This window comes from Hippocampus zosterae, chromosome 11, assembly GCF_025434085.1.
Source record: "Hippocampus zosterae strain Florida chromosome 11, ASM2543408v3, whole genome shotgun sequence".
In the NCBI taxonomy this organism is placed as follows: domain Eukaryota; kingdom Metazoa; phylum Chordata; class Actinopteri; order Syngnathiformes; family Syngnathidae; genus Hippocampus; species Hippocampus zosterae.
The window spans coordinates 21703660-21730139 of NC_067461.1; the positions used below are offsets into that span (position 1 = coordinate 21703660).

At 41.3% G+C, this 26480-nt stretch overlaps 3 protein-coding genes across 4 annotated transcripts in view; 1 reads left to right on the forward strand and 2 right to left on the reverse strand.

The window, feature by feature from the left end:
• The window catches only part of vps8 (VPS8 subunit of CORVET complex), a 70920-nt gene extending 68227 nt beyond the window's left edge, over positions 1–2693 (reverse strand). The window contains exon 1 of the mRNA XM_052081015.1: positions 2121–2693. Within this exon, the coding sequence (XP_051936975.1) occupies positions 2121–2192 (72 nt within the window). The 5' untranslated portion in view covers positions 2193–2693. The remainder of the gene's footprint in view (positions 1–2120) is intronic.
• Positions 2694–3219: 526 nt separating this feature from the next.
• si:dkey-191g9.5 (rap1 GTPase-GDP dissociation stimulator 1) overlaps positions 3220–26480 on the reverse strand; it is a 214079-nt gene continuing 190818 nt past the window's right edge. For both annotated transcript variants that reach the window (XM_052081088.1, XM_052081087.1), the window contains exons 3-15: positions 21064–21168; positions 19374–19496; positions 19107–19232; positions 17173–17301; positions 15923–16048; positions 14776–14919; positions 14352–14483; positions 14062–14196; positions 11471–11590; positions 11060–11199; positions 9197–9323; positions 6198–6323; positions 3220–4131 (exon numbers count right to left, since the gene is read on the reverse strand). In XM_052081088.1, the coding sequence (XP_051937048.1) occupies positions 4004–4131; positions 6198–6323; positions 9197–9323; positions 11060–11199; positions 11471–11590; positions 14062–14196; positions 14352–14483; positions 14776–14919; positions 15923–16048; positions 17173–17301; positions 19107–19232; positions 19374–19496; positions 21064–21168 (1661 nt within the window). In that variant the 3' untranslated portion in view covers positions 3220–4003. The remainder of the gene's footprint in view (positions 4132–6197; positions 6324–9196; positions 9324–11059; positions 11200–11470; positions 11591–14061; positions 14197–14351; positions 14484–14775; positions 14920–15922; positions 16049–17172; positions 17302–19106; positions 19233–19373; positions 19497–21063; positions 21169–26480) is intronic.
• On the forward strand, positions 21611–23397 carry LOC127610688 (uncharacterized). The gene is made up of 2 exons (XM_052081129.1): positions 21611–22528; positions 22782–23397. Exons 1-2 carry the CDS (start codon positions 21692–21694, stop codon positions 23106–23108), a joined length of 1164 nt encoding a protein of 387 aa, XP_051937089.1. The 5' UTR covers positions 21611–21691; the 3' UTR covers positions 23109–23397.

The following is a 26480-nucleotide window of genomic DNA, read 5'->3' on the forward strand; positions in this document are numbered from 1 at the left end:
CTGGCTTCCTTTATGAAGTTTGCACATTCTTCCCATAGCTACGTGGGTTTTCTCCAAGGGACAGTTTAGGGCAGGTGTCACCAACATTTTTGAGGGTGAGAGCAACTTCATGTGTACCGATTGTGTGAAGGGCTACCAAATTGATACACGTCTGAAATAACATATTTGTCCAAAATACCTTCAATAATATGAGGATGTGTTATTTTTAATACTTGATTTAAATTGTCAGACTTTGATCGTGTTTCGAAATGTCTCACAGTACTGCCAATGTTTGCATTTTTAAATCATAATTTCTACTAGCAAATCACAATGTCCAGACACTGGCGGGCTACTCAAGTGGTCTTCACGGGCTACCTGGTGCCCGCGGGCACCATGTTGGTGACCACTGGTTTAGGGTGTTCCATTGACCCTCAATGCTCACACCGAGGGACAATTTAGAGTCTAAATTTTAGAGTGTTCAATCAGCCTGCCACGCATGTTTTTGGAATGTGGGAGGAAACCGGAGCACCCGGAGAAAACCCACGCAGGCCCGGGGAGAACATGCAAACTCCACACAGGGAGGCCGGAGCTGGAATCGAACCCGGTACCTCTGCACTGTGAAGCCAACATGCTAACCACTGGACTACCGGGCCGCCCCCTAATTAAATGATGTGAAAGACAATTGTAAATAACACTGCGATGTATCCATTTTGTGTTTATATTGCACTTAATTGAACGGTGTTTGTTGTTTTTTTTTCCTCTTTCTTCTTTCTACCTACATTCTTGCTGCTGGAGGCTGTAAATTTCCCCAGTGTGGGACTAATATAGGATATCTTAAATCAGGTGTGTTGAGGTTGGGAGAGCTGGAAAACAGGCAGGACAGTGGCCCTCCATGCCCGAAGCTGAACATGCCTGGTCTATCCCACTTGCTGCCCGAACACAGATGCGATAGACTCCAGCATACCCACGAACCATGTGAAGATAAGCCGATTAGAAAATGGATGGATGGATGAATTGGTATATGTACGGCCGGCTGGATCTCGCTGATGCTTGAAACTACAAAATGATGTTTTTGTTGTGAAAGCCCGTGCATTTTTCTATGCAGCTGCAACGCATGCCCTCCTTGTAAAATAATTGTTTCTTTTGAATGGAGAATGGGGGACACCTGTGGCAATTCTGGACCACAAGATGTGCCATAAAAGTATGGTTATCATAAACATACACCTGTGGTGGTTATCTAATTGGCATTTAAAGGGATAAAACACTCAACTTGATTTAAATTTCACATATCATGATTAGTCTTAGTGTGTAGGAAATAAACAAGTTTATGTCCAACATAGTGAATTTTGCAACCTGGGAATAATGTACTGTATATGTCGATATAGTAGTTTCCTTAACATTACATGAAATTAAAGGCAATCTTTCTTTCGTCTTTTCTCCATTTATTTATAAAACAAATGTTTCGTAGAACTGAGACCAATTAAATGAATCCAAGGTTAACACAAATACAATAACCAAACACGTAGAGGAAAAAGAGTATTAAAAATATCTACAAGAACTGCCAGTTGATGAATGTACACTGGTGTTGTGGACATTATAATGTAGTACAGTACAATGTACAAACGAGTTTTGCGGGACATGCCATTTTTAATTTGACATTTAAAAAATATGACAACCACTTTGAGTGACGTTTCAACTAAACAAAGGCTCAAGTCCATTGCTTTTAAGTGAGTCAGTTAATTTAATATTCTGTGATTGGTTGCCGCTAGCAGTGTACGGTAGCTGTCAAAGGTATGATGCTAAGGCCACAGTAGTAATACGTTGGGGGAAACCTTCGCATGTAAAAACAAAACAACCAAAGAAACAAAAAAAAGTTTGATAGAAATTGACAAAGTGAATTCACCGATTAATTTACGTTCAACAGACAATCGAATCGGTGTGATACAGTAATAGACTACTTAATGTTTTGCAACTACTTAATGTTTTGCAACCAAAAAACAACTCAACTCAATTTTATTTATGTATAAAATACCTGCAGCTAAAAAAATAATAAAAAGCTGATAAACAGTTTTTTCAGAAGCAAACATTAATACCCTGCCACATTCTGAATTCAGTAAATGTCATTCGATTTTTTAACTTACCACTTCTTCCTCCATGAGATCGAGCTGCGAGGATGAAGAGAGTAAACTGCAAGCGTCCAAAGATTCTGACATACTGTATCTGTGTTGCGACTAAATAAACTGTTTCTGCGTTGTTCTCATTTTCGACTCGAATGCTTCCTCCTCTCTTCTTCTCTTCTGATTAGGACAGCGGTTGGCAAGCAACAATCTGGTTACATTACCACCACCTAACGGACTGGAATTTGAATCCGTATATGAACATGAAGGCAGCTACAAGGTTTTCGATCACGTTAAAGTGCTTTCGTGTCTGTGCGTGTTTCAATTTTGTTGTGACTGTTAGTTGTGTTTTTCTTGTTTTTGTGTGTGCGTGTTTCCATTTTGTTGTGACTGTTAGTTGTGTTTTTCTTGTTTTTGTGTGTGCTTATTTGCTGTTGTGTGTGTGTGTGTGTGTGTGTGTGTGTGTGTGTGTGTGTGTGTTTTTGTTCTTTGTCGGTTTTTCCCATTTGTTATGTTTATTCTTTTCTCGGTATATTTGGTTATTTGTTTTGTGTTTTTCATTTGCAGCTGCTTTTACTTTTTTGTTCTCCCTCTCTCTCTCTCTCTGTGACAGTCCAATATTATGATCTAAATGTCTGGCTGATCTTTTTTACATACATGTACATTTACAAGAAATTCATTCATACATTCCTATCAGAAACAGAAGGCTTACACAAAATGAAACAAATTATTGCTGGATGGTCTCTGTGATAGATATGACAGGTGTTCAAATACATTCTTAAACCACTGCAATTTTTTTAAATTCTTGTACTTGTTGAAATAATGCTCATTATGATTTCGTAAGTGGATGCTGTTGCAACTTTGACTTCTGTTTGATACAATGTTAATATATTGTAGATGGGGAATGGTAAGCTATTTGACCATTAAAATGATGCAAAATGAAACAGGTTGGTCTGAACCATGAAAAAGCAGAATACTACTACGTCCCTGATAAGTAGTCATTTTTAGGTACTGAGCTTTCCTCCCACATTCCATTTGCTTTGATTGACACTGTTAGGTAATTGTAAGGGGAATGTTTTCCTTTCCAGTGAACAATACAGCTCATGTTAATGAATTTGTGAGATTTGTTCAAAGCATTCTTTAGATTTATTCGTCAAAGCAGCGTCATGTGCCTCATCATCATAACTTTAAAACAGTCCAGGGGAAAATATCAGTACTTTCATTTCGAAATAGAATGATATTGCTGCTAGGATGTAAACAAAACTGCTCCTTGAATTTCTTAATTATCTTCTATATATATATTGCGCGTCGTCCCACACGCGGTCTGTCCTTCCGTCTGTCCCTTTTCAAAACGTACCTACTTCACCGCGCCGCTGCGCGCCGCCACTGCGCCGCTCAGGCAGTGGCTCACTACGATCGCGCGGGCATCTTAGCGATAAAATGTTGTCTACCCACAAGCATTGCAATAAAATTGTTAGTTATTTAGTAGAGCCAAACATCTCTTTATTTTCGCGATAAGCAATGAAGATGAACAAAAAGTTGAACCAAGCAACAACACTTTTGTGGGCCGAAGGCCCACCTTACCAGCCTTCCGCAGGAATTAGCTGATGAGCCGCCCGGAGGGCGGCGAACCACCACCTTACCAGCCTTCCGCAGGAACCAGCTGATGAGCCGCCCGGAGGGCGGCGAACCAGCTAGTTGATTATAAGTGGAGACGGCATGAAAGAAAACACCTTTTAACACAGCACTTGCAAATATTTCCACTGATCCAGCATTTGTTTTGACGTTGTTTGTACACTGTAGACCTTCTACTTAACTAACAAAAGTAAGTAGCCCTCTACAGGTTTATGTGCAGGAAGCAACACAATCAAATGAGTGCATTATTGCAGACAAGGTCTTCGTTAGGCTTAGCTTGCATCACCTAGAAGAGCTACCGCGGAGCTGGCCTGTGCAGCAAGCTGACTGTTGCTGTGGTCAGTCAGTTTCTTGAGGCTGTCTTTCATATTCACTTCCTCCAATTCTGCATTCATCACACCTAGAAAAACCAAGGTCCAAATTTAAATTATAATCATTGTACAGTATGTCAAAAACACAAACACCTCTCCGTATAAATGACATGTTGTACAATGTACATTCCACAATAAAACAGTGCCAACAACAAATTGATTATGGTAAAACAAGAAAAGTAATAAAATAAAGAAAAATATGCACATTGTAGATCAACAGAGCTGTAAAATCACCATTTGAATAAAAGACAGATGCAGTGGTGCTTTGAGATACGAGTGACCCAACTGGTAATTTTATGCAGATATGAGCCGTCATTCGGATGACTTTCTTTTTTTGCTTTGGCTTGCAAGCTCCATCTTGAGATACAAGCGCTGGATGTTGGCAGTGAACTCAACTCAACACACTTGATCAAAAAAGAGGCTTCGAACTGTGTAATGCCAGTCCCAATTGAAATTTACGGCCAAATTAAACATAAAACAAGGAGAATGACACCTTGTGTACTTAAAACGACCATAGCTATCCCTTTCTGACCTTAACGCTAATGCTAATTATCATTTATTTTGCAGCGCTTTAACTTTAAGCAATGACTTGAAAACAAACGGTGTCGCAGCACATGTAAATTGACAATATAACAATGCTCGCATCATGTATCCTTTACGCTTTATCCTCTTCATAGAACAACATGTTAGTGCCGTGCTGGTGAGCTGAGAGAGGAGTTGAGGCATTATTATGAACCCCCATTAGAGTTCAAGGCAGGACACGCCCAGCTGAAATATCATTGGCTTCTGCTTCCAGACAGGATAGCATACAAGCAGCCAGTCGTATGTTATCAAAAACTCAAGGGAAATTTGTAATAGCGCCTCAATATATCTGCGTCTGTATTATACTGCCCCAAGGTGGCCATAATGGGCACACCAGATGAAGAAGCATTCAATTGATGCTATCTGACAAAAAAACAGCTTAATTCTTTTTCATTCTATGAAACGATTTAATTATTATCCATTTTATTAAATATAATACTATGGAGTGGTATTTTTCCCATTGAAATACAATTTTGTTGTTGTTTTTTGGAGGTGGGGTAGTCTGGATTAATGGCATTTTCTATTCCTAATAATGGGAAAATGTGATTTGAGAACAAATTAAAATTGTTTTTCAAGGCACCCCTGTTTAAAAGAAGACAATTATGCAACCTGTCTGAGTCTGTCAGACCAGAGATGCCATTGAGGAGACAGGTAGAATAATTGACATCGATGCGCAAATTCAAGGACTGGAGCACTCTTGGAGATCAGACAAGATTTAGGGACCCGAAGTAAAGCCCATCTTGACCATTTCAGGCAGCAGTCAGGCTCATGGAGTCAACAGTAAATAGGAACCATAGGCAGGAGCATTGCAGTAATTTATCTAAACTAGATTACCAATACATGGATGACCATTGTGATTTGGCAGACAAAGCAACGGTTTGATTTTTGGTAGTTTGCCTTATGAAAATAAAGTATGACATGCAGATGCAATTAATACATTTGCCCATAAAGTTGTTAATACAATACAATACATACAATACATGCTGATTTATATAGCGCTTTCACAATATGACAGATGGCTTTTTTCAACAGTTTGTTATATTCTAACAGGTCAATTAATGCAAGAGGGTGAATTAGCAAGACATTGTTTCTCTCAAAACCATCTTGAAATCTTTTGTTTAGCCTGGAACCTAGTTGAGCCTTGTACTTCTTTTGTCAGGTAGGAAACTCCGGTTCCTCGAGAGCCATTTCCTGCCTATTTTAGAGCTCTCTCGAGTTCAACCCACCTGATTCAAATTATCAGCTCATCACCAAGCTCTGTAGAGGCCGGAAACGATCATGAACAGTTGAATCAGGTGAGTTGGAGTCGGGAGAGATCGAAAACAGACAAGATATGGCTCTCAAGCAACCGCAGTTCCCTACCGCTGTTCGAGAAGGTTGGACTACAAGATTTTTCCTTGGGAAACATGTTTTGACATTTTATATAAAATGTTAGACATCAGAGACAACCTTCAACCTGCAAGAGATTAATATCTGAATGTTAGTCCAATATAAGATTTCGAAGAATGCATACCACTGTTGGCCAGACTGCAAATGAGACATAATGCATTGTACTTGACTTCAGCTGTGCCTGTTGGATCTTCCAACATCTTCTTCAGCGTTGCCAATACCTCTGTCGTAAAGAGATCCTTCACAGACTCTGTGGGCATAACAGCACAAAAACAATGTTTAACAAACAAAATTACTTTGCCTTCATCAAAGAATACTCTGTCCTTTCCTTCACACAATCAATTTCAACACTACAAGGAATTCTCAGGACTCACGGTGAGGTCTCCTTTAAGGTAAACTTATGCTGCCCAATTTTGCCCAATGAGGTGTTCATGGGGAAACGGAGCAATACTGTAAAGTTTGATTAATATCTGGTATTTACATCTTTGTGTAGGGCGGCCCGGTAGTCCAGTGGTAAGCACGTCGGCTTCACAGTGCAGAGGTACCGGGTTTGATTCCAGCTCCAGCAGCTGGGATAGGCTCCAGCACCCCCCGCGACCCTAGTGAGGGTCATGCGGCTCGGAAGATGAATGAATGAATGAACATCTTTGCGTATGTGGTTTTGTACTCGCCAAAACAGCAGGCCCACAATCCACCCGGGTTAATTTAAATGCAATGCATCATGTTAGGAATGGTGGTTTAAATTGTTGACTGGCCAGATTGTTGTTGACATAATGTCGTTGATAAAATGCAGCATTCTGACTCAAGTCAAGAAGAAATGGGCCAACTGCGATATTCTTTTGAGCCAGAAAGGTCCTTGGATTCCAAATCCGGCACAGAAAATGGCCAGACCAACTCAGATTCTCCAAACGATGAAAATCCTGCGTTACATTGGAAGACAAGGCTGGGCGAAGATGGCGGTTGGTATTAGGTGGAAATGTCGGCATTGCATCAAGCAGAATACTGATATTGGGTGCTTTTGGTTGCCAACCATCCATCCATCCATTTTCCGAGCCGGTTTATCCTCTCAAGGGTCGTGGGGGTGCTGGAGCCTATGCCAGCTGTCTTCAGGCAGTAGGTAGGGGACGCCCTTGTCACGTTGTTCCCGAAGCGATAGAATGATCGCTCCGTGCACAACAAAATTAAGAAGTGGATTCCCGAAATAGCAGACACAAAAAGAGATTTTGTCAGATAACAAAAGGAGTCTTTAATAACGAACACAAAATAACCCGACAGGGAGAATAACAAAAAGCGCTGGTCAAAATGGGGACCAGGGATAAAATAAAAGGACAACTGAAAACGCTTGCGGAAAAAGATGGCAAGGCATTGTCATTAGAACAATGAATATAAGTTTCACTCGCAAGAGGAACAACGACGCGTAATAACAGCCACAAGGCTAAGAGGCAATGAATAAATGCAAGTAGGAATTGGGCGAGAGAAATTTTGGCACGGCGTGGAATTCTCCGGCAGTGAGTAGACTGCCAGAGCGTCCAAATAAAGACTGAGCAATTACTCCCTAATGGGTGACTGGTGTGTAAAACGGCGGGCAGAAAGCCCGCCCCCTGCTGGCAACCCCGGGACGTGACAGCCCTGAACCGGTTGCCACGCTCACACTCACAGCTAGGGACAATTTAGAGCAGGGGTGGCCAACCAGTCAGGGACTAAGGGACAATTTTTTACTGTGTTACTGCACACACACACACACACACACACACACACACACACAGATGTGTTTTAAGGCTGACTAGCTTAGCACTTAGCGCGTTGTCTGCGCATGAGCGGTGATTCAGTCATCTGATTGGTTGCCATCTATGTCAATCAAGTAATGGGATTGATGATAGGCCGACGTAGTACATTCTGTGTATTAAGCACAGTTTTTTGAATGGCAGCACCATCGCCGAGGCGTTTTCGACAATTACCGTGTGAAAGCCCGGAAGCCGCATTGAACCAGCCAAAGAGCCGCATGCAGCTCACTAGCCGTGGGTTGGCCACCCCTGATTTACAGTGTTCCATTAACCTACCATGCATGTTTTTGGAATGTGGGAGGAAACCGGAGTACCCGGAGAAAACCCACGCAGGCCCTGGGAGAACATGCAAACTCCACACAGGGAGGCCGGAGCCGGAATTGAACCCTTCACCTCTGCACTGTGAGGGCAACGTGCTAACCGCTGGCTCACTTGGCCGCCCGCTTTTGGTTGCCATGAACATGAATTTGCTGTGGATAAAAGTGAAGACTATGGACTAAGATGCTGAACTTCACGGGCTGATTTACCCATATGCGTTGTCCACATACGATCATTCAAACTGTGGTGCCTTGATCAACAAAACTGATGAAGAAGTGTGTGTGTGGCCTTGGTCCTGAGCACGTTTCTGTCACTCATTAGCAAAATGGGCGTCTGTTAGTGATGGACTGAGAGGTCCGTTGGTACTTGACCAGATTAGTGGCGATTACACTGACAGATGAAACCTGACGGCCCTATTCAACTTAATCATGCAGGAAATGACAAATTTGGTAGCATTCGGAGCACTGTTGTGATTTATGCTTGTTTCTGTTTTTGGAAAAGAGGAGCTATAGGGGTCGTAGTCGCTAAAAGGAACTAAATGTCGTGAAAACATCGTGAGGTTGGCATCACTTCAGATACAAGTCATATCGTAGACAGGATTACATTGCTCGAAGCTTGGAGAATTTTTTGTTTATTGAAAATACTGCATAGTTCTCAAAAGTGTACTGAGAAACAACACTGTGTCCTAGCACATGCATTTTAACTAGTGCAACTGAAATTCAGTGTATTACTCAACTTTTACTGGTAATGTGCTTGAGCAAAAAGCAATCTTCCTCTTCTAATGTATTACTCCCAACACTGCAACATTGTTATCCCTCTTGTCCGATATCATTCTTAGAACTCACTCCATTAAATTCTTAATGAATGACAAACTCTTTCGTATTGGGTATGAATGAAATTTGCATTTTCCTGAAAAAACAAACAAACTGCCCAGTAATTACAGTATATGATGGCAACTCACACTCTGTTGAATTAAGGGGCTGAACATTTAACTTTTGAGTAGAAGCTTACAATACTTTACCGATGTTAATAGTAGATGCAATTGCCAAGGCAACCAGGGCCTCATTCTGCATGATGACATGCTCACTTTTGGACATGGATATAAGGTGGCGAATTCCATCTGCCTTTACTATAGCATGGATGACACCCTGTCAGTAAGGAAAAAACAGATAGCGTTGATGTAAGCAAAACAATCATGATAATTAGAGAAAACTATAATAATTCTCATTAATTTGGTATATTTCAATTACCCAAGGACAGTAATTCAGAGATATATTGGTATGGCAGATATAGATATAGATGACAGGAGATATATAATAATAATAATAATAATAATAATAATAATAATAATAATAATAATAATAATAATAATGCATTTTATTCAATGAAAGGAAACTTTTTTTAAAAAGTGATAGACTAAGACAGGGGTGCCCAACCCGCGGATCGCGAGCCGCATCCGGCGCTTTGGCTGGTTCAATGCGGCTCCCGGGCTCTTACACGACAAGCATCGAAAACGCCTCAGCAGTGGCGATGCCATTCAAACAAGGCGCTAACTTCACAGAACGTCCACATTCCAAAAACATGCATGGTAGGTTAATGGAACACTGTAAATCAGGGGTGGCCAACCCACGGCTAGTGAGCTGCATGCGGCTCTTTGGCTGGTTCAATGCGGCTTCCGGGCTTTCACACGGTAATTGTCGAAAACGCCTCGGCGATGGTGCTGCCATTCAAAAAACTGTGCTTAATACACAGAATGTACTACGTCAGCCTATCATCAATCCCGCTACTTGATTGACTTAGAGGGCAACCAATCAGAAGACTGCATCACCGCTAATGCGTAAACAACGCCGCTAAACGCGAAGCTAGTCAGCGATTTACCTCTGATTTTAAGGTAGGGGGAGAGGTTGGTTGCTTCAAAAGTCGATCTTTGGCCAAAAAAGTGTGTGTGTGTGTGTGTGTGTGTGTGTGTGCGTGCTCTGCGTGTGTGTGTGCGCGCGTGTGTGTGTGTGCCTGTGTGCATGCACGTGAGCGAAGAAGGGTATGATGTGGCTCTTTGCATTAACAGAGTAAAAAAATTGGCTCTTCATCTCTGACTGGTGTTCGTCTGTCAATGTAATTGTCACTAACCGAGTCTAACTAACTTAACACTGAAGTGGGTGCCCATAAATGCATGTGCATGAGCGTGAATAAGAAGTTACACAGCTAATGAGCTTGAAATAAACTAGTCAGCAATTTGATCAATGAAGCTCATCTCGGTAGCGTATGAAAACTTGATCGTTAGGCTCTATTTCTCATGCCGTCATGCATGGCAAAAAAACGAAAGTCGTTTGCCCCAGCTTGAGGATGCTGCTGATGACCCACATAGTGTGAAGGATTTTATTTGATCTGACCTGGATTGGATTCTACCCTTGGCCACAATGCAGAGCAGGATCCTGGTGACAGTAAGGCATTTTAAAGTTTAAAGTAAAACTTTTTGGGACTTAAAACAGCAGCTGGCAGCCACCGGCTTACTGAACTGTACTTTACAGTTCAATCGATTAAGTGAATATGAGGCTTAGTAAAGCTCTTTGGGTAGGCACTGTATGATGAAGATACACTGGTGCTATATACTGTAAGTGCACTACAATAATGAATTTAATCAAATTGGGTGGTGACGAACAATTATTTAACAATGAAGTTATTAAGTTAAAATAACGCTGACGGAATGATAAACTGATGATGGCAGTTTGTTTCAGCTTGAAATAATGACGGACTGACAACGACAGACGGGTCACCTGGCCACTGGTGGATGAAGAATGAGAGACTGGCAAAATTTACTGACGAATTTATACCTCTGGAAATTTCCATTGGGGCTTGGTTTTGATTAAAACAGAAAATAACTCACAGGCCTGCGGCTGTGCCTTATAAGAGCAGACAATAGACGACTGGCTTCTCCTCTTAGTCCTACGTGGTCTTTGGCTTCACACCACTCTGTAACCCGACATAGGAGAGCGGCATCGGTTCCCAGCACCACGGCTGCTTCCTCTGACAAATGCACAGAAAAACGACATAACTGATTTTCAAATGAATTGGAAATGCAGAGTGCATGCGCCAAAAAAATAACCAGTTAAATTGTGGTACAGACTGAGAGGATTGATGCAAGAGAATTTGGTGTAAATTAACAAAACAAATTTAACTTGACACATTTACAGACCATGTTCACTGGCGTGATCTGAGGAAGGCCCCAGTGAGAGTGATCCCAATTCATTGTGCGATTAATGCATTCAATACTCCAAAGTATAAGGGAGTACCTCACCTCGTCCATCAACTATCATGCGTAGCGTTCCCAACAGTTTGAATTGAACTGGAGGCATATCAGATCTCAGAAGGCTCTTTATCCTTTCTGCCACATCCATCATGCGCACCTTATTGGTAGCTACCAAACAGACAGAATTTGGATTATTCATTTAAATCGTCTATGCAAATTATAACTAAAATGTACTGATTGAAAGTAATATTATTCTGAAGTTGCTTTATTTTAGACATTTTTTAGGATTTAATGTGTTGGAAAATGAAGATTGGACACCCTGCACATCGAAAACAAATGTATATGGGGCCCAGAAAGCAAATAGGAATGACAAAAAAGAGAAAGACCACAGAAAGAATTAGTATGAATGAAGTTACAAAAGGCAGCACTGTGATCTACTGGTTCGCATGTTGGCCTCACAGTGCAGAGGTGCACGGTTCGATTCAAGCTCCGGCCTCCCTCTGTGGGGTTTGCATGTGCCTGCGTGCGTTTTTTCCGGGTACTCCGGTTTCCTCCCACATTCCAAAAACACATGTAGCAGAAATTGTCAATAGGTGTGAGTGTCAGCGCAGATGGTTGTTCGTCTGTTTGTGCCCTGCGATTGGCTGGCAACCAGTTCGGGGTGTACCCCGCCTACTACCCTAAGACAACTAGGATAGGGTCCAGCATGCCTGTCTGTGACCCTTGCGAGGATAAGCAGAGGACAGATTCATGGGTGTTTTAGTATGCTGCCTTTTAGTTGGTTGGTCGAGCTACAGCAGGGGTGGGCAAACTACGGCCCACGGGCAGGATCCGGCCCGTTGGTCTTTTTAATCCGGCCCGCCGAAGATTGGTGCACAATTAAGGTTTGATTGCATTAATTTCGTTTGGACTTGTAATGACAGGTATTTCAACACCAGGTGGCGCAGTTAATTCAAGTTGCAGAGCACAGGGAGGGGAAGACGAAGAAAGAGGGAGAGAGTAATGACCATGGAAGGGAAGGTGATATGTATCTGATTCAACGAAGCGGATAACAAAGCACGAAACATTCAGGAGACGCCTGGAGTCGGAAAGACTCAAATCTACGAGACTTTGAAAAACAAGGAAGCGATTCTTACTCAGTCCGATTCTGGCAATTTCCATGCTCAGACTGAATTCCTTGTGGCGCGAGTAAATGAACATTTCCTAGAATGGTTTGATTGTTATCATGATAAAAACTTTCCGCAAACTGGACCGCTAATAAGAGTCGGAGAGCAGTTAAATGTGTAGAGCGTGAACAACAGGGGGCTCAGTACACATCCTTGAGAACCGGTGCTGAGTGTGATGGTGGAGGACAATGTTACATTATTACTGGCATACAAAGACATTGTGCTATCTTCTTTATTTTCTATTTCTTTTGGCCCAGCCCTCCACAATATTTTCTGCTTCTCATTTGGACCCCCGGGAAAATAATTGCCCACCCCTGAGCTAAAGGATAGGATCACTACCTCAATTTTGATGTCGAATTGAACTGACTGGAAACTGTGCCCTGCAGGAACTAAACAGCTGCAGGCACTATGAGCCAGGAGCACTTGACAGTTTTACTACTGGGGTGGCTAGGAGTTGGGAGAAGGTTGAGTGGAGTTCCCAAGTTTTTGGCAAACAAGTCGGAAGTCCCTAAAAACAAACGGAACTCGAGTCATGTCATGTGACTGGAGTACCCCATCACACCCTGCGAATGAAACTCATTTCTGAGATTTGAAACAGGGCCTGAAAGGGACTGAAGGAGTCTCATATTCAGCTCAAGGTCCACAAACATAAAGCCATCTATAAAGCTCCTATAACAAAGGAATTTACAAAATCAAATGCTGAGTAAAATGCCCAGAACTGTCACTATTTGGCTTAATGTCACCAAGATTGCTTAGTTGCTGTAGTCACCACAGAGATAGTCGGTATGTGGAAAATCACATAAAATAATGCAATTTTGAGTATGCATGTACGTCAGGAGTGTCAAACTCGTTTTTGTCGTGGGCCACATTGTAGTTACGGTTTCCCTTGGAGGGCTGTTATGAATTTGGTGAAACCATATAAATGTTCACCCCTATCCCTGCCATATATTACATACACAGCACACAATAAATCGATGAATAACTAGTTTTAAAATCAGAAGTCAAGAATAATGACTGTTATTGTGGATGACATATGACAATTTTGGTTCAGACTTCAGCAAGAATCATGGAACTTGACATGCTTGATTTGCTTTCGTGGGCCACATAAAATGATGTGGCGGGTCAGATCTGGCCCCAAGGCCTTGATTTTGACACCTGTGATGTACGTCATAACAAAAGCGTCTAAATAGGGTCAGTGGATTAGTAGGTGAACTCTGAAGAGAGTGTTTTTAAAAGAAAGAAATTTTTGATAATTCGAAAGTGTACTTATGTTTTTGGTGACATCGGTCACATGGTGTGGGGGGGGGTGCAAATCACCATATTATCACACAGTTCAATGGAATTTGAATTGAAGTGAATATAATAAACAGTGTTTCATCACTTATGTCAAAATTTTGCAAATCTAACAAATTGAACTTTCATTTTTCTGTTTTTCTCTGACATAAAATTCACAGGGATTATTTTGATCAGTACCTGGAATGGCTAAATTTCGTAGTGCGCTCAATCCAGCATGGAGAACAGACACATCTCCTTCGTCAATATGTTGTTCCAACATGGTCAAGATGTGAGGGACCACACCAAGGTCCATCATCTTCACACAGTTACTGTCTGGCATTTTTAAAAAAATACAGTAACAACAACATCAACAAAAAACGGTCCCATCGAAAATCTTTCAAAACATATTATAGGTTGGCAAAATTCTATCTGATGTAGAAATCGTTGAATATGAGTTTTACAGAAAAGTTTCATGACAAGTATTTTACCATTTCTTGCAAAGTTGGCAAGAGCCAAAGCTCCGGACAACTGCAGCTGAGTGTTGGAGCTCTGCAGCCAGGACAGAACATCCTGGTACACCATACCTGAGCCTTCACCAAAACACTTTTCCATGGACTCATCTGACATACACACACACACACACACAAGCACACACACACACGCACACACACACACACACAGAGTGAAATTCAACCTCATAAATATATGGATGGGCTTTCTTTGCTCACTTCATGGTGGCAACAAAATGAGAGGGGAGTCAATCAGACTAACTGATTGACTGACAAAAATGTTTCTGATGTAAAAGAAATCCTGAGTATTTATTTGACTTTATATAATATCATGATCAACAACGTAAAGACAAACCCATTAAATCGGATCATGTCAACAAATGTTTTACTTTGCAGCACTCACCTCCTAAAAGAAGTGATACAATGAGGTTAGAGGCAATCTTGACACTGCAAAGGGTTGGAGGGTCTGAACATCCCTGAAGACCCCTGATCAGCTCAGATAATGCTTCGGGTACCCCTGACTCAACAAATTGAAACTTCAGTATATCTGTTGGGACAGAACCACGAGTTAACATAGAAACTTCTTGCACCTGTAACATTAGGTTATGTTCAAACTACTTTTTTTGCCCATATGTGACCTGTACCTGATTTTATTATGACAATCTGAATGGCTCAATTCCGATTTTTTTCAAATCTGACCTCGGTCACTTTCAGATGTGGCCCTAGATCAGATATGTATTTTTGCAATGCGACCTCTGTCAGAACGGTGGGGGAGGGAGCACCTGAGAGAGAGATAGTCAATTTTCAGAGAATCTGCAAAATTGTTTGAATTGAATTGAATACAACTTTATTGTCAAATGTGCACATACAGCACGTATGAAATTTCTTCCCTCTCAACAGAAAACAAGAGGTGCCGCTGTGAGTCACAATGTTGACTTTATATTTGGCTTTAACTCCCCACTTAAAAAATAAAGCATATAGATAGGAATTGCAGTTCAACTTTCTGAATTATCGGTGAATATCTTAATGAAAACACAAACACACCTACAATTTATGATGGACCTCTGTATAGGGAAACAGTTTATTTTCTTTTCGACTGATAATACAGGTCAAACAAAAGATTGTATTCTATTGTGATGGACCACCTGGAGAAGTAGTTGCGCAGTCAGGAAACAAGAATAAGCATAGCATCATTTGTGGCATTGGCTTCAGACATCCTACGTAGTGAATTCGAGGATGCTGATATTCATCACCACACTCACTACTCAGTGTTGCCCTAACTCCACGCAATGTTCCACTGTTCTTTGGGGGTGAGGTCGCCCAAAAGTCACATCAGGGGTAATCTGATGGTTATTTCTGCGAGGCTTGACGCCTATGTGGCGTCCACAGTCTTTATTCTGACATCTTCCTGGTTCAACCTGGCTCCCCGTTGTTTTTTTTCTTTATTAAATTGCAAGTCTGAAACTGTCGAAAAAAACTCTGAAAATCAGTCATTCGTGAGAAGGCTGATACATTTGAATATTCTTGAGCAGAAATGTTAAAAATCATACCATTCTCGGCCAGTGAGCTCAGTATTTCCAGGATAATGTGTTGGCGTTCAGCATCAGGTGCTCGTTTCAATTGAAAAATCAGGACATCTCCCACATCAACTTCAATAAGAGCCGTCCTTGCAGAATCTGAAAGCACACGGGTTTTGTAACTTGGTTGACGATGTAATTGGTGACTATTTCGACTTTTTTTAGGGTAATTAAACAACAGTGCTTCACAAATTCTTCATTAGAATATAATTTTATATTATTCAGTTTCATTCCTAAATAAAAATATATACTGTTTATATACTAATGTCAGTGGCTGATTAGCTTCTGACCTCTCAGAGAAGCCCAGTGAGCAAACGCAAATTTGGGTCTAAAACGTTTGTGTTAGTTTGAAACGTCATTGAATATGGCTCAGTGATTAAGAAATAGTCCATATTAAAGCAAATGTTATTGTCTTTTACAATCTCACATATTTGGTAAGTACTGTGTTGCCGTAATACTAAAACAACCTATAATAAAGACTTTACTGCAGGGGTGCCCATTAGGTAGATCCTGATCTACCGGTAGATCTAAGACAGGTCCCAAGTAGATCCGAGGAGTGTCGAGGAGAAAAAAAAAAAACAACCATTTGTGTGTCTTTGTACATGTTAATAATATATTTTTTGTGTTAATGTACACGGCACCCTAATCATCTTATCAGTCTCATTTTCACCCAAAAAAGATTTAAAAATAAACTAAAGCAGGTAAATCTTGAATTTACAGTGGCGCGCGATTACGTCAATGGAAGTTGTTAGCTCTCAGCTGTCTGCAATTGCAGCTTGTGATCAGAACTGTTGCGCTCTACCTTTTGTCGTCATTAATCTCATTCAGAGTTTGCTTCATGTACAATTCACCAAGGGCACGAGGAAAGAATAGGAATTTGGAGGGCCCAGGGAAGCACTTTAAAACGGTACGTGTGAGCTACGATAGTTAACAGGCTGCAAAAGTGCGTCGCATGCCTCAGTTTCAGGCTGTTTCTCATCAGGGCGTGCGTGTGCGTGCGTGCGTGCATGCGCGCGCACGCACGTGCCGGTAAGGCTAGATCCCGGGAGGTTAGTTGATCAAAAAGTAGATCTTCGATCCAAAACGTTTGAGCACCCCTGCTTTACTGTATTTCAGCATACAGTACTTGAACCATTAATTAATATGGGCAGGCACATTTGTATTATTTGAATGTAATGTTACCTACTCGGTATCTATCAGCCATTATTTGTATCAATGCTTACCCAAGTCTGCCAAATTACAGAGAGCCAGCACACAGACGTTGACTAGGGGATCATTCTCTGGATATTTCCTCATGATTGACACAAGCTTGAGGATGACGCCGGAGTGGACTAACTGATCCTGCTGGTATGCTGTGCAGAGTGAGAGAAAATATTGTGATTCTGGGTCTTCTGCGCTGTGACAGAGCATTCTAACAAAAATTAGCACGGCATTCCTGGTTATTTGGCATGTAAGAGGCGTAACACTAGAGATTTATTAGTTGTGCCTTGGATATATTAAGTGCTCCATGAAAATAACTAAACAAAATACTTTCAACACTAGGGACTGTTTTTTTTGGGGGGGGGGGGGGGTTTATTTTGGTCCAGAAAGCAGTGGTGAACCAAGTAACAAATAATGACGAGAAGGACCAAGGAAAACAACAGCTGTTGTCCAGAGAAACATTTTGAAAGCTGACAATACCCCAACACAGCAAAAAATGTAATGAACATATACAAAAACACAAATGGGACATTATAAGATCAGACGTTTTGAGAACGATGAGGATTTGCTTGTGAATTCAAGACAAGTGGTGGATGGACACCATGTCACAAGTCAGGAAGAAGGAGGGGTGATGTTTTGGATGGTAATATACTGAACATTAAATATCTTGTCTTTGGAGTGTATTCGCTTAAATAGGGTGAACATGATTCACGTGTTACAATTTCTGCAATTTTTGTAGATTTTTTGCATATTGTCATCTTTAAATCAAAGACAAAGCATAAAAATTGTGTGATATGAAATATTCCAATTCATGTTTTATATATATACTGTATATATATATGTGTGTTTTGGTGATACCACAGTACCGCTTTTATTGTCCATAGAGGGCAAAAATATAAAGCAAAAAATAAGAACTATATGTGTATGTATAGCGCTGATGCCACTGAACATAGAGTGGTTGAAAGTAAGATAAATATTCAGGAATAATACTTTTACAATTTTTGTAAAATTGTGTGTTGCGTTATATAAACGTATTTACATCGACTGTAGGATATGGGTTAAATATAGGTTGAACATGATTTTGCAAATAATTGTATTCTGCTTTTGTAGTTTATGTTTGCATATGTTTAACACAATGTCCCAAATTCACTGTGCAATAAGGAAAAAATGGTTGGTATAAACTAGTGTAAATACCCATCTCAAGTTCAGAAAATGTGTGACCGCAAAGGGGGAGGGGGGGCAGTCTGAGCAATGAAATTGTTCCTGACATTGGTCATTTCTCTATATCAAGAAAGCAGTGTACGGTCTCGTGAACTCGCCAAGTACGGTCTTCCTAATAATGTACTCCAGTTGGTCCAGAATGCTGCTGCTCCACTCTTGACTGGTGCTTGTAGGGGGGAGCACATTGCACCTACTCTGGAATCCCTTCACTGGCTCCCTATATTTTAGAGTTTTGTTTCAGATCCTATTATTTGTTTTCAAATCTTGAAATGGCCTCACTTCACTTTACCTGTCTGAGCTCCTCCGCCTCGACACACCTGCCGGTGCCTCAGGACTGTGGACCAGACAATATTCCAGGTACCAAGGACAATGCAAAATCTCAGATGGGATCGAGACTTTTCCATTGCTGGTCGCTCTCTTTGGAATGACCTCCCATTGAACATTCTGCAAGCCCCCTCTCTGGCAATCTTTAAAACTCGTCTCAAAACTCGTTTGTATTCTCAGCATGAGTCAGACTTGATTTTATTTTTACTGTTTTTGTGCTTTTTACTGTCTTTGTTATTAATGTCTCGTTTTATTGTTTGTTATTGTATGTACGATCCTTGCAACAGTGGCGGTTGTTTTAAAGTGCTCTATAAACACAGTGGAGTTGAGATTGAATTTGACCTTGAGTAACATGAAAGCATCGTAATAAAATCTATTAAAAACATTTATTTCAGTATGAATGAAGACTTACGGTTGTCAAAGCAAATGCGACCAATTGCTCTGCCAGTATTGAGCAGCATCTCTGGCTCACTACTGTCCAGATGAGGGACGAGCACCTTCACTAAGCCTGCCTCAATACACAAGCCCCTCACTGCACCTAAAAGACAAAAAGATCAAACATTTACTCTCAAATTCTATAACCACCTCCAAAGACGTATTTTATGTTGCACTTGTAATTGTTGGAGTTTCATGCACATGTTATTCATTGAATGCAATTAAAATTTAAACTTTGTCCTACCTTCTCGGGCCATTTCAGCCAACAACAAGGAAATCTGACAGCTCAGGCTGGTTTTATTTTGTAAAGCCTGAGCAAGTATAGGTAGAATCCCACTTTTGGCAATCTGAACCGCAATGTCTTTCTCTGTACAAATGTGAAGAGATTAGTACACAATGGTGAAAAGCAAGAACACTTGGAACTGTTTTTGGATATATGCTAATCTGCTTCCTCCACACTAGAGATGATTGCTCAAACACCAAGCTGATATCGGACATTATGGCCGACTGCTACGTCGGCCTCAACAAAATGTGATGGCAATACACACCGCAACAAGCCGACTACAATGCTAACATCTGAGATTTCAACCTGTAAGCTTGGCACCCGTGACGAAATCATAACAAAGTAGATTGGCTTCATTTTCACTCACGCTACCATAGAATGATGTTTCTTGCGAAGGTGTGGTTGACACTGAGTCTGTCAGCCTTGCTTGCGGAAGAAATACCAAATCAGTGGCGGTGCCAGAACACTCAGAACCTTTGAGCTCCGTGGGGTTATGTCTACTGATGTGATGCTCACTCATGCTGCGCTTCTCTTTGCAAATGGTACGTAAAATGATGGATAAACACAGAGAATCGGTGCCTGTACATTCGGATTCACCATGGTGGACAAAAGAGTAGCCTCCCACAGCCTTCAGGTGGGTGGACTGGATCTGAGTGTTGTTTGTGCCTATGCACCAAACAACAGTTCAAAGTACCCATCCTTTTTGTAGTCCTTAGGCTTAGAGGATGTGCTCAGGAGCATGAGAACATCCCAGCGGAGCTGTCAACTGATCACCACCTGGTCATGGGTTGGCTCCGATGGGAGGGGAAGATGACTATCCAATGTGGCAGTCCCAAACGTATTGTGATGGTTTGCTGGGAACGTCCGGCAGAATCACCGGTCAGAATGAGTTTCAACTCTCACCTCCTCCAAAGCTTTACCCTAGTCCCGGGAGAGGCGGGGGACATTGAGTCTGAGTAGACCATGTTCTCTGCCTCCATTGTTGAGGCAGCTGGTTGGCATTGTGGCCATAAGGTTGTCGGTGCCTGTGGTGGCGGTAATTCCCGAACCCGCAGTGCACCATTAAAACTGTGAATAGTGGAGATGCTGACCTCGACTCGAGACGTTGTGATTCGTGGGGGAGAATACTTCGAAGATCTCCTCAATTCCACCGACATGCAAGAGGTCAAGGACATACGCAAGAATGCCCAACATGGCGCAGAGCGATCTGCCAAATTTGGAAACAAGCGAAGCTAGCCTTGCAACAGCGGAAATGCGAGGCACTGATCAGTCACTGGTGTGGCACATAATAGCGTCACAGAATGGCAGAGCACATTTTTGGAACTAATCCCAGATGAAAGAGAACCCTCCCAGCTGCCGAAGTTGTGATGTGACGGTGTCATCCACAAAGGTATCCGGGGTCTTGGCCTGAGGCTCTAAGCTCAGCGCACTCATCCACATTCAGGCATATTAGTCTAAGGGTGTCTTCGCTGACTGCATGAAACGTTGACTTGGGTCTGAGGCTAAGACGGACGGTTTCATTCTATTTCCATTCATTTTTTATGGGAAAAAATTGTCTTGGTTCATGACCGTTTCAGTTCTGAGTCGCGGACTGAATTAGTTTCCTGAACTCAAGTTCCAATGTGTATGGCGTTTGTGTTACTTAACTTACGCTTTCCTAACTGTGCAGACAGAATTATGTCCAAATGAGGTTTCAGCTCCTCTTCAATGAGTTCTGTGCTCACACTGATAGCCTGGAGTGCATCAGTCAGAGAATCTATAAAACACAATCACAAACATACAGCAATAATACAAGTCAAGAAAGCACAAATACTATTACAAACACAAAAACAATAACAGAACAAATTGAAGTTTTTGTGGCACCATTGATGGTATTAGTCACAGTAGTAAATGGGCTAAGTGCAATGACACAACTGTTATGCCATGTCTTATGGCAAGCTAATGTAACAAATAAAACTTAAATACAAATACGCAAAAACAGGGGAACAGAAATTGCGACCAAACAGCTCGGATAAAGTATCAAAGTCTAACTAAATCAGATAAGTACGGAGCCCCTAAGGGGACATGGAAGGAAAAAAAAACTTTGCGAGATCTCGCAAAGTAATGCGAGATCTCGCAAAGTAATGCGAGATCTCGCAAAGAAGGATTGCGAGATCTCGCAAAGAAGGATTGCGAGATCTCGCAATACTTTATTTATTTATTTTTAATGGTCGTTGACTTGCTTCCGGGTCATCGTACGTGCTTCCGGGTCATCGTACGTGTAAACGCAGACAACAGTTATGGAGCGTGTTCAACCGTTCGTGAGTTTAATAGAATTTTACTTTGAAATCGGCTTGAAATACAAAGACATTAAATCTGTTCTTGATGTTAAGTACGGTTTCCAAATAAGTGAAAGACATTTGAAGCGAGTGCTGAACCAAAGAGGACTATTTCGTCGGAAAACGTTCAATGACTTGGCAGTCCTGGTTGACTTCATTTGCAACCAATTGCAGCATTCCGGACAACTACACGGTTACAGGTGGATGTACAGTAAGTGCAGAGAATATGGACTTCTTGTCAGGAAAGAGGACGTTCGTCTGGTCCTGAAAGAGTTGGATCCGAGAGGAGTGTCGTTAAGGCAAGCAAGACGTTTGAGACGGCGAAACTACTTCTCCAAAGGGCCCTATTTTATATGGCACATGGACTCCTATGACAAACTGAAACCATTTGGAATTTGTATCAATGGGGCTATTGATGGTTTTTCAAGGAAAATAATGTGGCTCAATGCCTACATAACTAGTAGTGACCCGAAGTTGATTGGGGGTTACTACATCGACGTTGTGCACCGTTTGGGGGGTTGTCCTCGAATCGTTCGAGCTGATCTTGGGACTGAAAATGGTCACGTCAAAGGCTTTCAGCGTTTCCTCGTGCCAATACCGCCAGGCAGCACTCTTGACAGTTACTTGGATGGAGCCAGCACCGCCAATCAAAGAATTGAATATTGGTGGCGGTTTCTTCGCAGCCAGTGCATGGAGTTCTGGTTATCCCTCTTCACAGACCTCAGAGACAATGGCTTCTTTGATGGTGGATTTCTGGACAAAAACATCCTACAATTTTGTTGCATGGGACTTATTCAGGTGAGTTCATACATTCTGATAGACTCGTTAATTAAATGTGTATTTCTGTATGTGAGAGTGAGTTGATGGGAAAGTGGACAGGAACACCCAAGAAGATAATGGTGTGTGGTGAAGGAAAAGTTGGGGAGATGTGGTACACATGAGAGGGGAGGAGTGAGACAAAAAAGCAGCTTCACGCTAAAAGTTCTTGCTCATAAAAGCCGATATGACTGTGCAACTCTTATTTAATCTGGCTGTATATTATTTTCAACAGGATGAGTTGGATGACACGGCCTTAGTTTGGAACAGCCATCTCATCAGGCCCTCAAAGAACATGAATGTCCCCAGTGGTCGGCCCAACGTGATGTATACGTTACCTGAACTTTATGGTACAACGGACTTCCTCTCCCCGGTTGACAATGAACAAGTTCAACTGTGCAAAAGCCAGTGTGTGTTTCGTTTGACCATGCCTTGTGATCCAGATGTATTTGCATTGTGTGCTTTTTTAATGGCCCAGTCCGATCTAATGCCACCAAAAGATCCATTTCAGGCTGTGAACTTGTATTTACACCTCAGAGAGGCCCTCACCGCTACTCTTTAAGATAAGAAAACCTTTATTAGACTCGCAATGGAGAAATTCCTAATTCACAGCAGCAAATTTATGAAAGGAAGAATATAAAATATACAAAATATAGGAGCTGCTGGAAAGGCGGCCACTCTCACGGCTGCTGGAAAGGCAGCCACTCTCACTGCGCCATTTTGAAGTCAAAATAACACAACACATAGGACAGACAGCCGTGCAATCTTCACCAATTTTCTGCATACACTTTATAAATTACAGCAATCTATGTATTGCTTGGTGTTTGGACCAAACTATATTACGGCTCCTCAACTGGTGGTAACATTTATTGAAGCCTGAATTTGACCATTGTCATTTCTTTTATCACTTCACCTTCAAAGGATAATTGAAACACTTTTGATGACAAATAATACATACCCATCATAATTAAAAGCATTGTTTATCTGCTGTTTTTCTACCTGTACAGTATAAGGACAACATATTTGATCTACAATATAAAATGTTTGTCTGTCAAAGCATTATTGGTGTAAATAAACATTCTTTCTTGGTTCCTGACTTTATTCACAAATACTTAACCAACGTGGATGCTGGGGAGTATTCCTACACAATTGTACATCATCCCAATTGAATTTTCACCTGCATGCAAATGATGACTGCGTAATTGTCACTCCTCACTTTCGTCAGCAGGTGGTTTCTTGTGTTTAAAAAAACTGTTAAGAATGATTTGGAACAAATTTTATTCACATTGACAAAATCTTACAAACATTAATCTCAACATTTTAAATGGAATGTACAACTTCAGACCTTTGGGTAAAACTGAAAACTCCCATCTTGCCTGAAACCATCATGAGAATAAGTGGTGCAGAAAATGGAAGGAATGGAGAACTAACACAGAATCGATTGCATTTTAATAATGCACAATACACAAATGGAAAACAATTGCAGACTGCCCTTCACGTGGTTAACTATGCCAGATGTTTTACATCTCAAAAGTGCCAAGAGCCAATAAAATTTTTAAATCTTGCCATTCTCTCATCAAGGTTTTGGAGCACACTTGGAGATCCACCCAGTACACCTTTTTTCCTCGATCTTATTTTGTCTCTCAATCTTTGGAGGAGCATTTCATTATCACCCCTGGACATTTTTTGTTGACAAAAGCAAAGGACAGCTATTCGATCACCATAGGAAGTGATATATTTGCCCATTTGCTCTTCAGTCATCAGAGAAATTACCTCCATGTCAACCTGCAAAGATAAATTGTGAGAATGAATACTTGAAATTTTGACTTGATTAATAATAACTTTTAACAAATGTAACATGAGTGATGGTACAGAGCAGTCATCATTATTTGTATTCAATATTACATAATATAATAATAATAATACATCAGGAAGCAGCAGCACATTTACTAACTGTGATGTCTTTTTAGAATTGTGTTACATAAAGTCATTATTGTAAGAACTAAGAACATCAACAGTACAGGTAGAGTATATAGAAATGCTAGCTTCACTTTCCCCGCCAAGTTAGTTTCTCACAGTATTTGGAGGCCTGCATGACAAATTACTACTACGATGACTACTACTAGGATTAATAATAATAATAGAATTTATGTAATGCTTTTCTTACTTCTCAAAAGAATCAAACGGTTTGCACTACAGTAGTGTATTTACAAAACAGAAAATTAACAGTAGAGAAAGTGAGCGTGTCGGAGCCAGTGTCCATTTTGCTATTGCTACGCTTATTATGTTAGTGTATGGGTGTATGCCCACCTTGTCGCTTTTCATGCGCGTAATGTTCACCTGAGCGACATTTCTTGATCGCAAGAAGTTTTCCAAGTCCTCCTCCATTATTCTCTCCCCCTCCGATGTCGTGTGTAGTCGCTCAAATTAGCCGCGCACGACAGTCAACATTCGCCAAGCTGACCCGGAAGTAGATCAACGCGCAGGAAAAGAACACACTCCATAACTGTTGTCTGCGTTTACACGTACGATGACCCGAAAGCACGTACGATGACCCGGAAGCACGTACGATGACCCGGAAGCAAGTCAACGACCATTAAAAATAAATAAATAAAGTATTGCGAGATCTCGCAATCCTTCTTTGCGAGATCTCGCAAAGTAATGCGAGATCTCGCAATCCTTCTTTGCGAGATCTCGCATTACTTTGCGAGATCTCGCAATCTTTCATTGCGAGATCTCGCATTACTTTGCGAGATCTCGCAAAGTTTTTTTTTCCTTCCATGTCCCCTTAGGGGCTCCGTAAAAAGGTGAGAAATGGATAGAAAACGCAGTGAAATTTGGACTCATTTCAATGTTATTGATAGTTCAAAGGCAGCGTGTAGACTCTGCAAAGTTAAAATATCCCATAAATCAGGCTCCACAAATAACCTGCACAGGCACATAAGAAAAGTCCACCCATCAGTACAATTGCGAGAGAAAAGACTAAAAAGGGAACCAGATGTTAATGAAGGTGCTAGTGTGTCTGCAACTGTTGCTGCTGCTCCAATGTCACAACAACTGCCTAGAAGTACAACCCAGAGCTCTATCCTGTGCAAGGGTCTTCAGAAAGTGACAGCTGAGCATCAGACCAGCGTAACCACAGGGAAAGTGAAAGAGTTAGTGGATGCTCTCTGTGCATCCATGGACAGAAAATTCCACAGAATGGAATGGAACACTGTTCTGTCAGAAACCACCATTCTTGACCCAAGATTCAAGAAGCTGGCCTTCACTGACAATAGAGCGGTTGATGAAGCTCTTCAAAGAATAACTGCAGCAGCAGCAAGAGCCAGCCAGACAACTGCACTGCCAGGAGGCGAAGAGGGAGAAGAGGGAGCAGAGCAACAACAAGAAGAGCCACAAGCATCTGCTGTTTGGAGGTTCTTTGAAGAACGAGTAACTGGAAGCACTACAAGACGGAATCCTTCATCAGATGCAATTCTGGAAGTGAGATCCTATCTTGAGGAGCCCCTTTTCCAGAGAAGTGCAGACCCTTTGAGCTGGTGGGAGGCCAAGGATTCACTGTACCCACGTCTTACACATGTGATGACACAGAGGCTGTGTGTTGTCGCAACATCTGTGCCCTCAGAAAGAATCTTTTCCAAAACAGGGCAAATGTTAACAGAAAGGAGAAACAGGATCAACCCCTCAAAGCTGAGGCACTTGTTTTTTCTTAATGCCAATCTTCACTAAAAACATATTAAAACTTTTACCTGGATGCTGCTTTTTTCTTTTTGTTTTACAAATTTTAAGTTATAATTTGTTGTGTTGTATTCAATGCTTACTTGTTGTTTTACTGTAAACAGTTAAAAGCTGCATTTGCATTAGTAATTCATTTTACACATAATATTTATAATATAATATATTGTAATACACATAATATTACGTTATTTTTGGT

Coding starts and splice junctions, on each gene's coding strand:
- LOC127610688 (XM_052081129.1), top strand. CDS start 21,692: ATGGAGCGTGTTCAACCGTTCGTGAGTTTAATAGAATTTTACTTTGAA. Junction 22,529..22,781: donor GTTGCATGGGACTTATTCAG/GTGAGTTCATAC, acceptor TATTTTCAACAG/GATGAGTTGGATGACACGGC.